Source organism: Miscanthus floridulus, chromosome 13 (genome assembly GCF_019320115.1).
Source record: "Miscanthus floridulus cultivar M001 chromosome 13, ASM1932011v1, whole genome shotgun sequence".
NCBI classification, from domain to species: domain Eukaryota; kingdom Viridiplantae; phylum Streptophyta; class Magnoliopsida; order Poales; family Poaceae; genus Miscanthus; species Miscanthus floridulus.
Genome location: NC_089592.1, coordinates 89,804,896 through 89,820,995, shown reverse-complemented (window position 1 = coordinate 89,820,995; position 16,100 = coordinate 89,804,896). Strand labels below are relative to the sequence as shown.

The following is a 16,100-nucleotide window of genomic DNA, read 5'->3' as shown; positions in this document are numbered from 1 at the left end:
TCTAAGCCCGTCGGGAGATTAGATGTGAAGAAAAGCCACACGCCATTGGGTAGCAGGATGTGCACCCGCCGCCTCGCTGACACCCACGCGCGGGCTCAGTGCCTCACGCGTCACGCGTGCGCTGAGAGATGCAGAGTGTGGCTGATGTAGCACAGGGTTAGCAACGACGCCTGACTCGGCGCATAGGGAAGTCGACGCAGCGATGGCGCAGGGATGCAGCAACGGCGCAGTGACTGACTCCGTCCCCAGCCGGACACGATCCAACTGAAGCTGAGCACCGCAAGGCCAGATCTGGGAGGCGGCGAGGGCGACGATTAGAGGCGCAGGGGCATTAAGGAAGGGAAGGGGTGGGCAAACCTGTTTGGTGCTCGTCGCCGATGAAGGGCCCGTCGAAGACCTACGCACCTGGCTCCCAGCGGTGGTGGCGCGGACGCCCGGTCCTGTGCTCGGGTATCGCCGGCATCAGTGGGGAGAGCGGGAGGCAGCGGGGCAGGGTAGGTAGTCGGCGTTGCGGTCCGGCCACCGGCGCTCGACTCGCCACCGGTCCGCGGTCACCGGGGCCGAGACCTGAGGCTGCCGCCGCGTAGTGCGGACGGCCTCAACTACCAACAACCCAATCGCGAACCAGCCGACCACCGCACACACGACCTGGAGGAAAGGTGGGGGACGGCGGGAGGATGGGCGAGGCGCCCACGCTCGACTGGCGGCGGCGGCAGGGAGAGGGGCGTTTGACGGTGTAGGGTTATGGCAAACCAAGGAGTCGAACTTTGTTTTTTTTCGGTGATGATTGGCTCCGATCGTGGTGTCGCGCGTTGAAGCGCGAGGAGAGCGTGGGGGTGAGAAGCCTAGCATCACACGTTGAATCGCAGTCATCGGATTTGGTTTAGATGTTTTAGTAGCCCTTAATTTTAATGAAGACGAATTTCTATGTGGATTGTTCTAGATGCATAATGATTGGAAGCTCAGGACGTTTTCTTAAAAGGATTAGTATAATTTTAAGGGCCTGTTTGGAACGCAGGAATTTCACAGGAATCGTATAGGAATTTCACATGAATCAGTTCAATTTCACAGGAAAAACACAGAAATGGGGAGAAAATCCCACATTCCAAACAGGCCCTAATTGGTTCAGTGTAGTAGAGATACTGACCGGATCGGATCGGATGGGATCCAGACCGTCGTACGCGCGTTTCCATCGGCCGGCCGGACGGATATCACTGCATGGCTCTCGTGTGCGTACAGTACGTGTTCGTGAGGCCGCGTCATTTTGCTGGCGTTGCAGCGGTGACGACGACGGCATCCGCATCATGCATACTATCATCAGACACAAACACGACCAGCGGATAACCGACGGGCAAGTAGATCGTAGTACTAGGTCGTCGCACGCTGCACGACTATTTTTTATTAAAGAATGCAATTAATTAATGTATATCTTATGAGTCGTATTTTCTCAGTAAATAAATAATATTTTTTTTTCACAATAAATTGGTGAACCATGAGTAAACAGGGCGTCGTAGGACGAGGACGAGGACGAGGACGAGGACGACGACGACGAAGACGTCGCAGGCACGTACAGCGTACGGTCGGCCGGCGCCGGGCGCCGACCGCCGGTCTCCGTCGTCCGCAGCCACGCTGGAAAAGGCTACCTGATGGAACACGAACGTACAGAAAGCGGCTGGGTTGGGTGCCTGATGATGCGTCTGCTAGCTATACCTACCACTACGACAAGGTTGGTCGGTGATCTGAGGGGTATGTATACACGGTGCCGCTCACGCTCATCATCACTCCGTGTCAAGCAAAGGCAACTACACGGCACGCGCATAATTAAATGTATGATTAACATCTTACCGATATAAATGGAGTACTAGTATTACCACACTTGTAAAACGTACACTCGCTCATGCATCGCCAGTATACATGTACTCTATCTAGTACTCCCGTACGCAGCTTTCGCGTGTGTAACCGAATGGTCCCGGCTACTAGGGCCCAGTTTAGATCCGAAATATTTGGCAAAATGAGCACCGTAGCGTTTTCGTTGTTATTTGGCAATTAGTGTCTAATCATAGTCTAATTAGGCTAAAAAGATTCGTCTCGTGGATTTCGTTTAAACTGTGTAATTAGTTTTATTTTTTATTTATATTTAATACTTCATGCATGCGTCCAAAGATTCGATGTGACGGAAAATCTTGAAAAATTTGGCATTTTGAGTGGTAACTAAACAGGCCCTAGTATTACCTGTTTATCCATCTGTACATGCTTCCACACATGGTCTTACTAGTCTCTTCGACAAATATATATACTACAAGTTCTTATTTAGTACGTACATACTTAACCGATCTAATTATATATTTGTCTATGTGGTCTCTTCCTTTGTTCATTCTATAACACGGTATTCATAGACTATCAAACACGTCCATGTGTTATAATTTACCATTGAGTTAGAACCTGGCACTGCTTCTATTTCGCGGCGTCCTTACCGTATGGTTCCTAAAGAACTAGCAAAAATGGAGAAGCAATTAGAGAAATTGTTGGAAAAGGGATTCATCCGACCTAGCTCTTCATCCGACCTAGTAAAAAGGATGGTACTTTTCGGATGTGTGTGGATTACCGCCCTCTTAATGCGGTAACCATTAAGAACAAGTATTCTTTACCTCGTATTGATACTTTGTTCGATCAGTTGGCTGGTGCAAAAGTGTTTTCTAAGATTGATCTTCGTTCGGGTTATTATCAAATTAAGATCAGACCACAAGATGTACCAAAGACAGCTTTCTCTACTATATATGAGCTGTATGAATACCTAGGTCCCGTTCGGCTTACCTTAAAAGCTGGCTTATTCGGTTTCTTTTTTCAGCCGAAATAATATTTTTCTCTCACAGCATTTCAGCTTTGGCTTGTTTTTTCAGCCAAGCGAACAGTCATGTCTTTTGTTCTCACCAATGCTCCTGTATTCTTCATATATCTCATGAATTCAGTTTTTATGTCGGAGTTGGACAAGTTTGTAGTGGTGTTTATTGATGATATTTTGATATACTCCAAGAACAAGGAAGAGCATGCCCAACATCTCCGACTAGTACTGACTCGATTGAGAGAACACAAGTTATATGTCAAATTCAGCAAGTGTGAGTTTTGGTTAGATCGAGTATAGTTTTTGGGTCATGTCCTGACACCTGAAGGCATCTCGGTAGATCTAAGTAAGGTGCAAGATGTTCTAAATTGGAAATCTCCCAAGTTAGTGCATCAGATTCGTCAGTTCCGTGGTCTTGCTGGTTATTATTGGCGCTTCATCCCTGACTTCTCCAAAATAGCCCAACCAATGACTAAGTTGATCCAGAAAGATGTCAAGTTTGTATGAAGTCCGGCTTGTGAAGAAGCTTTCCAAGCTCTGAAGCATTTTTTACCACTGCTCCTGTTCTCGCCCAACCAGATATTGATAGACCATTTGATATGTATTGTGATGCCTCAAGGACTGGATTGGGATACGTGCTTATGCAGGATGGACATGTGATAGCTTATGCTTCACGCCAGCTAAAAAAGCACGAGGTGAATTATCCCACCTATGATTTAGAGCCGGCTGCTGTGGTGTACGCTCTAAAAATTTAGAGGCATTATTTGTTGGGAAATAAAGTGCATATTTATACGGATCACAAGAGCCTCAAATATATTTTCATTCAGTCCGAGCTGAACATGAGGCAACAGAGATGGCTGGAGTTAATCAAGGATTATAATTTGGAGGTTCATTACCATCCTGGAAAAGCTAATGTGATAGCTGATGCTTTGAGCCGGAAGTCGCATCAAGTTGAAGAAGAATATTTGTCTCTCAACCATGCTGAGGTGCTAGCTCACATTGCTCTAGTCTCGTATTTACTTGAGCAAATTATCAGCGAGCAAAGGCAAGATACTTCAGGAATTCCTCACATGAAGAAGTTAATTGCCGAAGAACGTGGTCTACATTTTAGTATTGATGATCAAGGTGTAGTGAGGTTCAAGAACAGATTGGTTGTTCCGTCAAGTGAGGAGCTTAGAAGAAAGATTTTGAATGAAGCTCATCATTCCAAGTTGTTCATCCATCCAGGAAGTAACAAGATGTATCATGATTTGCGCCACTTGTATTGATGGTCAAATATGAAGCAGGATATCACCAAGTACGTCGCAGAATGCGACACTTGTGAAAAAGTTAAGGCAGACCATATGCGTACACCAGGATTTTTGTAGCCCTTGCCTATCCCTGTTTGGAAATGGGAGGAGATTTCCATGGATTTCATTGTCGGTCTACCCCGCACGTCCATGGGCTATGACTCTATTTTGGTCATTGTGGACCGTCTCACTAAGTCCGCTCATTTTCTGCTGGGTGGATACCAGATATTCAGCCAAGAAGTATACCAAGTTATATTTTGATCGAATTATGACCCTGCATAGAGTTCCTCTCACTATCGTCTCTGATAGAGGGTCAGTCTTTGTCTCTCGTTTCTAGGAGCAACTCTAGAAATGCCTTGGCACCCGTCTTCTCCAAAGTTCAGCTTATCATCCGCAGACGGATGGGCAAACAGAAAAGGTAAATCAGGTACTTGAAGATATGTTGAGGGCTTGTCTCATCTATTTTCCTGAGAAGTGGAACGAATGCTTGAACTTAGCTGAGTTTTCTTACAACGATAGCTATCAAGAAAGCATTCGTATGGCACCCTTTGAAGCTCTGTATGGAAAGAAATATAGGACACCACTTAACTGGGTTGCAGTAGGTGACCATGGATATTTTGGGCCTGATTTTATCAAGGAAGCTTGAGAGCAAGTCAGTATTATTTAGAGCCATTTGAAGACAGCTCAAAGTCGTCAGAAAACTTATGCAGACAAGAGAAGAAGGCCCTTGCAATTTGAAGTTGGTGACCATGTGTATTTGAAGGTATCTCCCATGAGAGGTGTGCATCGATTTAGTGTCCATGGAAAGTTAGCTCCTCGTTATGTTGGACCTTATAAGGTTTTGGAGTGATGTGGTCCTATTGCTTATCGTCACCAGCTTTCAGATATTTTGTCAGCAGTACATAATGTCTTCCATGTTTCTCAGTTGAAAAAGTGTTTGCATGTCCCCGATGAAGCGGTGGAAATTGAAGACCTTCCTCTTCATCTGAATCTCTCTTATATTGAGCATCCTGTCAAGATCTTAGATGAAAAAGAAAGAGTGACTAGAAACAATGTGGTGAAGTTTTATAAAGTTCAGTGGCAAAATCACTCGGAGGATGAAGCAACGTGGGAGCAAGAAAGCTATATCTTGAAGCATTATCCCCACCTTTCTAGTTCACCGAGGTAATTGTTTAAATTAAAATTTATTTCTTATCCCTTTTTCCCACACTAGGCACATGAAATCTTGGGACGAGATTTTGTTTAAGGGGGGAGAGTTGTAACACCCTCGGTGGGGGGGGGGGGGGGGAGAGCTGTAACACCCTCGGTGTTACATAGTGAATCACTTGCTAAAATATGTCATGAGCATCATACTTAAGTGATATTGCATATGGTGTGATGGATAGGTAAAGCATTGTAACTTAAACGAGTCGTAAAAACATAAAACGAAAAATTAATTCACGATTTATAAAGTTAGTAAGTAGAGATGTTAACTAATTTTTATTGAACAAAAACGTTATAAAACATATATGTGACACCTTAATAAAGTTTGAAGTACACATTTTGCAGACGGTAGTGCAACTTTTGTTTTAACAAGATAATAACGCTAGCTAACATTTCTAATAGCTTGGAAATCAAATTTGAAGCAAATCCAACTCAAGACTTAGTCAATTTCTTAAATCTGAAAACAGATTGACAAAGCTATATTTGGTAATTTATTCTGTAAAAATTGAGTTTAGGAGTGATGTCGTTTTTTAGCTCTTGTTGATAGCCTAAGGTGCCCTCTTTAGAGTAGTGAAGGTGGTTTGGCGATTGGATCAATTGTGTAGTTGTTTCGAACGCTTTAAAATCCATGCACAGCATGTTCTCAGGATGTTTTTTTTCTAGCTGGACGCGATCACCAAGCCAAGCAGCCTCGATGTCATGGCACTCGGTGCGCGCAAGCGCGCGCGTGGCCGCGCGCTAGCCAGCCGAAGCTACCCGTGCTCTGGCTGCATCACTGGCCGCCTCAGGCTACCGCCGCGCGGAGCCATGGCTGCCTGACTTGCCACGTCACGCTACCCCCCGCCTACTGCCATTGTCTCATGTTGCTGCCGCCCTCCGTGCCACACCACGACAACGCCACTGCCATTGCTGTCGCATCGCTACGCTACGCCATTCTGGCCCGCCTGGACGCTGCACGCACGAGGCCGAACCGCCGTCGCCATGCCATTTATGGCAATGCGGCGAGCGGGCCACGCCGACTTTGAGCGCATGTGGTCGGCTAGTGCTGGTCGTGGTCTCTCTAGTCGTGTCAACTGTGTCCCGCCAAGCAAGCATAGGGCAAGCCTTGACTATGTTCCCACCGTCTCCCGCCCCTCCCCTGTCCTCTTATTTGCTGCCGCCGCCAAGCCGCACTAGCCCGCCTGCATGCGAGAAGCCATCCCCCATCAATTCCACGTGCATGCGCCTACGCTCTCACGTCCTCTTGCTGCCCGCCCCCACCTAGACTTGAACCATGCAAGGCCAAGCTCCAATTTGGAGCTTCGCCCCACCACCACGCCGTTAAGACCTGTCACCGCCCTCACCGTGGCTAGCCCCCTCCTCAACGTCTTGAGCCGAATTAGCTGCACCACTAGACTCTCATAGAACCCCTCCTCGTCGTGCACACCTAAGCCGCACCTCTATCGTTGCCTCCTCGCCACTGGCATGGCCGTGTCACTGTGGTTCGCCGTCGAGCTCGCCGCATGCACACGGTCAGGCTCGCTCGAGGCATCTCTGGCAGAACCATCACCTCCGCTAGGTCAATGGTGAGTCCTTGTTGCTCACTCGTTATCCCTAGTACCTGTTAATACTGTGGCTCACCGGAACGCCATCGCCATTGCCACAGGGTGACCGCCATCATGGAGAGGCCCTTCTACTCTGTCTCAGTTCGTGCAGCCACCACCCATCGCTTTGCATCAAACCCTAGGTGGGTGTCGGCCTCGTAGATAGGTCAGTGTGGGTCCTATGTGGCTAGCGCAAGCACCAGTGCCACCGCTCGCCGCGTCGACGCAAGCGGGGATGGTCAAGGACCATATCATTGTAAAGGAGGGAGATGGCAAGGGTGTTCTTGCAAAGTTGTTGTCAATAGGAATAGTGTGAATAGCGCCGTGCGAATACTAGGTAGCGCAGGGGCGTCTCTACAAAAGCGCCAGCGCGCGGGCTGTCTCTCGCCACGGGTCGGCCTGTGTGCGTGGGTCGCCCCTGTGGGCCACTCGTGCACGTGCGCTGTGCGCAAGTGGGCTGAGTTCGCGTGGTTGTGGGCCGCGCTGGTGAATTCATTTTTCCTTTTCTTAAGGAATTAAAAATAGCTTTACGTTTTAATTTCTGATGTGAACTTTCAAAATTAATATCAATTCGTATAGGTGTCCAAAAATTATGAAATAAATTTTGTTGAGTTCCTAAAAATGTTGTCTATCTGATGGTATGACTAGATTATGCAGGTCTAAGTTGATGCTAAGGCTTATTAAATCATTTGAGAGTGTTTAATGTTATTTAAGTTAATATTTGTAGGAATTTTTGTGGCAAATTGGTAATAGTTTTGTTCATGAAATTTTTACAGTAGGTTCGTTGAATTATTATGTGCTCACTGTAATTTTTGTGGCCCTAGAATAGACCAAGAAATAAGGTAGTTAGGTGCTCCTTGTTTTAATATACATTAAATTGTTAATAAAAGAAGAAATGCATTTTAGTTGCTAAGATAATACTTGAATGTTTCATACCTATTTAGTAGAAAAGGGTGGGTAGCTTAGCATCTTAGTCATTAGAGTTAGCTTAGTAGCTTGGTAGATGTATTATTATTTTAAGAGGTGCTGTTGTCGTAATACTAAGTGTTGCACAATCATTGCATGCATGTAGAGAATGAGTTGGTGGAGTTCGTGACCATGGGTGAGCAGGAGTACGAGGAGGTGATCGAGGAGTACGAGGAGGTTCTCATACAGGAGGGAGCCCCGGAGCCACCAGTGACTGACTTTGCTGATACCCCGCCTGTCCAAGGCAAGCCCCGGTGCATAACCCTTATTTTGAATAATCACTGGATATATATATATGTGATGTGCATTTGCGTTACAGGCTTATTGTTGAAACTACATGCATAGATATACCTACCTATGAGTCTTACTAGCTTAGGTCGAGTAGCTGCTATGCTTAGGTTCTTCGATAGTGTGAGTAACCTGCCGTTACTCACAGTAGGTAATTATTATTACTGCTCTCATAATAAAATGGTGAAAGGAAAATGGAGACCGAGCAGAGATATGGTACGGGTATTGGTGGGTGTAATAGGTTGTGTCCTGCGGCCAACGGGACATAGCATGGTTACACTATTTTCCCTATCCGTGTCGGTTAATGACCATCCGTTGCTGTGGATGGTAGTCAGGTCACAGACTTATTATCCTGAGCACATAGTTGCTTACGGGAGTAGGAAGGCTCATTGCTCTCTTGTCATGGGTTTCAGCTCTTTCCGGACTGACTGATTGGGGACGATGATGGTGGAGGTCTAAGCACCACACTGCGTCAGGGACTCACGTGTGGGGGCTTGGAGTCCAAGTTTGGACGGGGACCTGGACCCCTTGATAGGAGAGTGGTGGGTTGGTCTTGCTTATGCCTAGGGTACAAGCGAGGGGTGTGTTTTAGGGTACCCAGCTAGGATACATTGGTTCACGAATCACCGCGTAGTAAGAACTAGAAGATGAAGAATGATGAATGGATCTGATTGCTCAACTCATGTTTGAAAGTAGAACATGTGCTTACATAGAATGGTTAGCTAATGAACTAATCATGACTGCTAATAAAACACATACCTAAGGATTCACTACTAGTAATGCTTTTCGCAAAAAGGAAACCCAGCAAACCATAAAGCTTACCATATCCTTTGTAGTCGGGAAATTATTCCCACTACTCGGATAAGTCTTGCGAGTACATTGTGTACTCAAGGTTTATTTCCCCTTGTTGTAGGTGCAGCTTGAGGAGTGACTGTTGCGTGGAGGATTCTTTTGGTGGGCACAGACGGATCCTTGTATCTTATCGTTAGTTGTTTATTTCAATTCCGCTGTTAAAATTCCGCACTCTGAACTTGGTGTTGTAATAATGTATTTTCGAGAACCCTGGATGTATGAAATGGACTAAGTATTGTAAGCTCGTTCTCATTATTGGATCCTGGATGAAAAACGTAGATTTTTCGAGTTCTCCCTCGGGGTGTGCTCGACGGAACCGTCCGAGGTAGCCAACTTTCGGGGGTGCTTAGTGTCTAGCGGAAGATGAGCGCCTCCGGAAGCGTGCTATTCGGGCGGTTCTGCCATAGCATAGCCCCGTTAAATCCAGGAAAATATGAGCACCCATGCCAAGTCGAGGACTTGAACCCGGGTGGACAGGTTCCACCACAAGAAAACCTAACCAACTGATCAATGATTTGAATCTCCTCTAACAAAGAAGTATATGTGTCCTAGTACTTTTTACAAAAATGTAGGATATCAATATAGATGTGTAATAATGTTTAGTCAAAATGCATAAATTTTATCCAATAACAACTTACATAATTATTGTCATAGATATTAATTGATTTCAATAAATCGGAGTGTTATTGTTATATGAGTTATTAAGGGAATATTTGTCATGATTATTGAAACGTATAGAGATATGTATATTCGTTGCCCATACAAATGTATACTTGATTTGCATGAAGTCACAACGTGAATGCTTTCTTAAAGTTAGTTTTCTATACATTAACTAAAGGACTGAACAGGTGATCAGAGAGAGGTGAATAGGAGTCTAATATTTTTTTTGCCGAGCAAACAAGTGATGTGTAGGCTATATATATGTCCCAGCGAACAATCCAAGCCCTCTTTTTAGTTCCCGCCAAGTCATGACATATTACTGACTTTATGGAATGAGACTAGTAAAATGGAGAGCCAAACAAGCAGAGAAGGATTCAAAAGATAGTTTTTTCATAAAATCCCGATCAAGTCAGAGAACATAAACCCGACTTAGCCAGTATTAACCCATGGTGAAGGGTTCCCAAGAGATCATCTTGATAAAAAAAGATGTGGGCTTCACCAAAATTCTGAAATCCCTCTTTGAAATTGAAGTTTTGTCAAGATTTTCTCACGAGACACTGTTTGCCTTCCTCTAAATGCAAGGACACTATCGTCCTCATCCTCTTGTCCCACATGTCTTCTTGCACTCTCCATGTGCATGGTGCGGATCTCTCATGGATCCTTAGGACATATGGTTCCTTCGACACCAAGCTCAACGACTCATCCTTCACCAATGCATGGTCCATATATACGTGCCAATCCTCCTACTTGCCCTACACCACTGCATGGGAAGTCGATGCCATGCCTAGCCAATCTTATGAGAATTAACTCCACCGTCTTGCTAGGCAGCATATAGCAAGGAGTTACCATAATCTCGTGAATTAGCATAGTAATTATCGTAACTCAAAGTGACCACAGAATAAATTATTTTATAGCCAGCTGTAGAACAGTAGTTCTTTATATATATATATATATATATATATATATATATATATATATATATATATATATATATATATATATATATATATATATATATATAAAGAACTACTGTTCTACAGCTGGCTATAAAATAATTTATTCTGTGGTCACTTTGAGTTACGATAATTACTATGTTATTTTACGAGATTATAGTAACTCCTTACTAAGTGGTTTAATATAACGTTATGGTAAATATCCCCATGTGTTATAGTAACCCAACTATCGTAAATATGTATTTATATTATGGTAAATTAGTATATAAAATTATAGTAAATAGAGGTGGCTACAGAATAACTTATTTTGTAGCCGGCTACTGAATAGCCTCTCCCTATATATATATATATATATATATATATGGCACCACCGCATAGTATTATTCCTAATGCACCGTATCTCTATGTGGCCTAGGCAATTAACTAGCAACTCAGATTTTCTCTCTCCTATCCACCAATCATGTTTCTTTCCCACCTACCATGAAGCCAGGCACCTCCCTGCTTTCATGAAGCCAGTACATACAGTACTGCACGCCTAAAACAGCGGCTGCACATGTATCATGTGTACGTGTAGATGCCTCATGTGAAGGACAATGTACTAGCGACAAGTGAAGATTTACCCAACAACCAGTCATTTGTTTCAATACATATTGGAACCAGACTCCATACTAACTCTTGATGCGTCTTGGAATCGTACCACTTTGTACCATTGCTATATATGGTTTGTGAGCCGGGTCAATACAGGATCATAGAGAGGGACATAAGGGCATTATGGTAAGTAAAGAAAACTAGAAGATACTCCACGCGTTGATGCGGAGATTGCGAAAAATTAAATTAAGTAGAGATGATATGGATAGCTTGTATTAAGAGGTTGAAAGTTAGCGTCTTGACATGTCTATTAGTAAAAGATGATGTGGATAGTTAGTGGGACATGATGTGATGTCTTGCATGCTGAGATAGAATTTGAGATGACGTGAATAGCTTGCATTAAGAGGTTAGAAGTTAGTGGCATGACATGGCTATTAGTGAAAGATGATGTGGATGTACTGCTGCATGTTGAGATAGAACTTGAGATGACGTGGATAGCTTGCATTAAGAGGCTGGAAGTTAGTGGCACGACATGGCTATTAATGAAAGATGACGTGGATGTCTTGCATGTTAAGATACAACTTGAGATGACATGGATAGCTTGCATTAAGAGGTTGAAAGTTAGTGGTATGATATGGCTATTAGTAGAAGATGATGTGGATGTTTTGCATGTTGAGATAGAATATGCAGTAGGGATTAACTTTATTAAAGATATAGATGAACTTGAGAAAATAACTTCTCGATCTGTTTAACACCTGCATCACACCACCACTTTATATATCTAATTATATAAGTGGTTCAGATTGGTCGTCCAATTATGGTCAATCCTAAGTGACCAATGCCATTTCCTGTTCACACACGACTCGTCAACGTTGCGACAAGTACATTTCTCTTCTTATCTTATATATACGGCGGCAAGGAACTGCAAATTAAACACGCATGTGTGGATTCTATTTATCATCAACCTCCAACGAGTGTGTGGCAGGGCCGTGCCCCATGCATGTGCAAGACGTGCGACCGTACAGGGCCTCCCATTCGTGGGAGCCTAAAAAATTACGGTTCCAACTCTATAGGATTGGTTGCCCAACTCTATAGGATTGGTTGCCAACGTTACGTGGCGTTACAAAATCCATCTAGCCTGTATCGACCCGTCTCCCCATCTAAGCGTCTCCATCTTGCCAATCAAGCAAGCCGATGCCGAGTGACTGATGCTCCATCTGCACAGTGGAGGCTACCAAGGGTTGCATATGTACCATTCTTGATTTATCGCAATGCTATGTACTTGCTATTATCGTTCTATTTATCTAGGCTGGTAGGACCTATTTTAGAGTTGGGAACAAGGCTCTAGATTTTACCGGCACGGCCCTGGTGTGTGGCTAATATGTACGATAATGAGACGATAGGGGTGGGGTGGAACAGAGACACCACCAACGTGTCCAACGAGAATGGTCCAGGTGGATAATGGAAGGCATGACGAAGCTGCATCTGATTTAATTTGAACGCCAAAAACACGTAGGATGGATCGGACACTGGGAGGGAAAAGCTAAACCCTAACTAAAGAGACGTCAGTTTGGGTTAGTCGTTAAGTGCAGCAGATCAGTGATTGATAATCTTAAGCTTGTGCTCATGAGTGCTTATTGGCAGGCTGGGCCTATAAATTGAGAAGCCACCCCCTCTCCTGCTCTGCAATGCAAACTACCACAGCAGAGTGATAAGCAAGCAAGCTTCTCACTCATCAGCACAGCACCTGGCGTTAGTGAAGCTAGTAGCCATGAAGGTAGAGCGCGACCTCCACATGAGCCGGGGCGACGGCGAGGACAGCTACGCCTCCAACTCCAGGCTTCAGGTACTGTACCTGTGCTTCTTCTTCTACATCATGCATGTCTCTGCCGATCTGCTCATGTTGCATGTGCATGACTGTGGACCTGTATGCATATGCATGCTCGTCTCAACACTCGCTTATACATGTTCCTCAGGAGAAGTCCATACTGAAGACGAGCCCGGTGCTGCACAAGGCCGTGGCGGCGGCGCACGCGTCGTCGCTCTCCTCCGGCGGCGGTGCCATGGTCGTCGCGGACCTCGGCTGCTCGTCGGGGCCCAACACGCTGCTCGTGGTCTCCGAGGTGCTCGGAGCGGTCGCCGACCGACGAGAGGATCTGGCGATGGCCGCCGCCGGCTGCAGCCAGCCCCCGGCGACGCACGTGCAGTTCTTCCTGAACGACCTGCCCGGGAACGACTTCAACCTCGTGTTCCAGTCGCTGGAGCTGTTCAAGAAGCTGGCCGTCAAGGACAAGGGGGACGCGCTGCCGCCGTACTACGTCGCCGGGCTGCCGGGCTCCTTCTACACCCGGCTGTTCCCGGACCGCTGCGTGCACCTCTTCCACTCCTCCTACTGCCTCATGTGGCGCTCCAAGGTCCCCGACGAGCTCGCGGGAGGCGCCGTCCTCAACGAGGGCAACATGTACATCTGGGAGACCACGCCGCCGGCGGTGGTGGCTCTGTACCGGAGGCAGTTCCAGGAGGACTTCTCGCTGTTCCTCAGGCTGCGCCACAGGGAGCTCGTGTCCGGTGGCCAGATGGTGCTGGCGTTCCTCGGCAGGAAGAACAAGGACGTGCTCCGTGGCGAGGTCAGCTACATGTGGGGCCTCCTCGGGCAGGCTCTTCAGTCCCTCGTCAAAGAGGTCTGCTCTGTTTTCTTCTCTTGTCTTGTGCAACATCATCCATCAAAGGAAATCCTGAACTGAACCGATGAACCCTAGCTAGCTGATGTATTGCATTTGCATGCATGGCACCATGGCACAGGGCCGTGTGGAGAAGGAGAAACTGGACTCCTTCAACCTGCCGTTCTACGCCCCGTCGGTGGACGAAGTGAGGGACGTGATTAGGCAGAGCCAGGCATTCGACGTCACCCACATCCAGCTCTTTGAGTCCAATTGGGATCCGCACGACGATATGGAGGACGACGGCGACCTCGTGCTCGATGGCGTCCAGAGCGGCGTCAACGTCGCTAAGTCCATCAGGGCCGTGATCGGGCCCCTCATCGCGCACCACTTCGGCGAGCACGTACTCGACGATCTCTTCGAGCTGTATGCCAAGAATGTCGCGGTGCACCTTCAGAAAGTGAAGACCAAGTACCCTGTCATCGTCGTTTCCCTCGAGGCAATTAGTCGCGCGCCAAAGAACCAAGCTAATGACAAGTATTATTCAGGTTTCACACATGGCCAGTTTATGTAGATCGAATCAGGAGTCAAGTTAGTTATTACTACTAGTACTATATACATGCAGAATTAATCTAAGAAATAAATTAAAGTAGTTCAGGTACGGTTAGTGGCAGAACGAACATTTAATTTCCTTCAGTACTACTTTGCTTTGGGTGCTGTAGCATGCAGGTCCAACCAGCGATCTGGTTAATTATGTACTGTAATGGTAATGGTAAATGAAAAGCAGATTGTTTGGATAAAGGAAGATACTACTCCCTCGGTCCTAGAATACAAGGATTCAGAGTTCAAAGTTCTATATAAGGTATTCTGCATTGTCAATTCGGACCTAAGCAAATTAAGCCCGGTCTAGCCCGCGGGCTTAGTCTGAGCACGCTGCGTTATGGCCTGCTTAGGAGCCTTAGTGGACAAGGCCTAAACACAGATCCCGTTGTTTAGAAAAAAAATTCTAGATCCGAGCCTAGCATAAAATATTTATCTTAGCTATTTTACACCGTAAATTGCACGAGCAGACCACCCAGGCCTGAGCCGGCATGAAAATCAGGCCTGACTCGTCCAGTGGACAATCATGAGCGGGATTTTTTTTTTGGCTCGAAAGAACCAGGCTTTTTCGGCATGCCCCTCTGTCGGTGCAGAAAGTGACCAACACGTAAATATTTGTAGTTTTACTGTACGTTGTGATCGGATGTGGCCTAGCACTCAATGACACAGGGTTTACACTGGTTCAGGCAACGTGCTCTACGTCCAGTTTGAGTCGGTCGGCGTCCTGAGCCTAGGTGCTCGAAGTTTGTTATGGGGTTACAAACGGAAGGGAGTAAGATTGGGGGTGCAAGAGGTCCGGTCGGACTCTGGACCGAAGGGCCGAGAGAGACATGAGCTTCTACGTGCGCTAAGTATTTGAGCGTGTGCTCGATTGGAGTTGTTCGTTGGGTGTTCGAATCGATCGAATCCCGGTGGTTGAATCGTCGGAGAGTCGTCTGTGAATCGATCCGTCCTCGTTTTGAAGAGAGCGCATCCCCTTTTATAGATGAAGGGGACGTCCTTACAAGTGAGAGACGGAGAGTTTATGTATGCTACTAAGTCTTGTTGCCCATATTGTCGGGTACAATGATGATTGTAGGCGCCCACAACACTGTTGATGTCAGACGCATGTGGGAGGTTTTACCGTATTCACCATGTATGGCAAATGACGGCGCCCACAACACTGTTGATGCCCAGAGACATGTGGAGGGTTTAACAATGTTCGCCTGGTATGGGAGTTGAGGGCGCCCACAATACTGTAGGGCAATCGTCGGCGCCCACAACACTGCTTGGGCTCTGACATGCCTAGAAGGTGGCAGGGCACCCTTCTGATATGCCCTATCGGGACTGTGTTGTAGGTGTACAGGGTACGGTCCTTGGTATTACGGTTTACTTGAGTGCCCTGCCTCACTTGCTCTGCTCATTTCCTGGGTCCTTACCGAGCGGGCATCCCCGGTCGGTTGGTCCCAGTTGGCTCTGACCGCGCCAGTCGGAGAAGAGCTATAAGTAGAGGTTTGGTGCATCCCTAGTCAGAGACGCGGGTCGGAGTCGGGCGCGAGCGTCGTCCCTTCTCGGACAGGCCTTCCAGTCAGAGAGGCGGGCCAGAGTCAGAAGCGAGCGCCGAAGTCGGAGGCGAG

General features: G+C 46.5%; 1 protein-coding gene across 1 annotated transcript; it reads left to right on the top strand.

The window, feature by feature from the left end:
- Window positions 1-12,408: 12,408 nt before the first annotated feature.
- Window positions 12,409-14,672, top strand: LOC136501665 (anthranilate O-methyltransferase 2-like). The gene is made up of 4 exons (XM_066497181.1): window positions 12,409-12,798; window positions 12,869-13,070; window positions 13,201-13,905; window positions 14,027-14,672. The coding sequence occupies exons 2-4, from the start codon at window positions 12,996-12,998 to the stop codon at window positions 14,456-14,458; spliced, it is 1,212 nt and encodes a 403-aa protein (XP_066353278.1). The 5' UTR covers window positions 12,409-12,798; window positions 12,869-12,995; the 3' UTR covers window positions 14,459-14,672.
- Window positions 14,673-16,100: the final 1,428 nt, after the last annotated feature.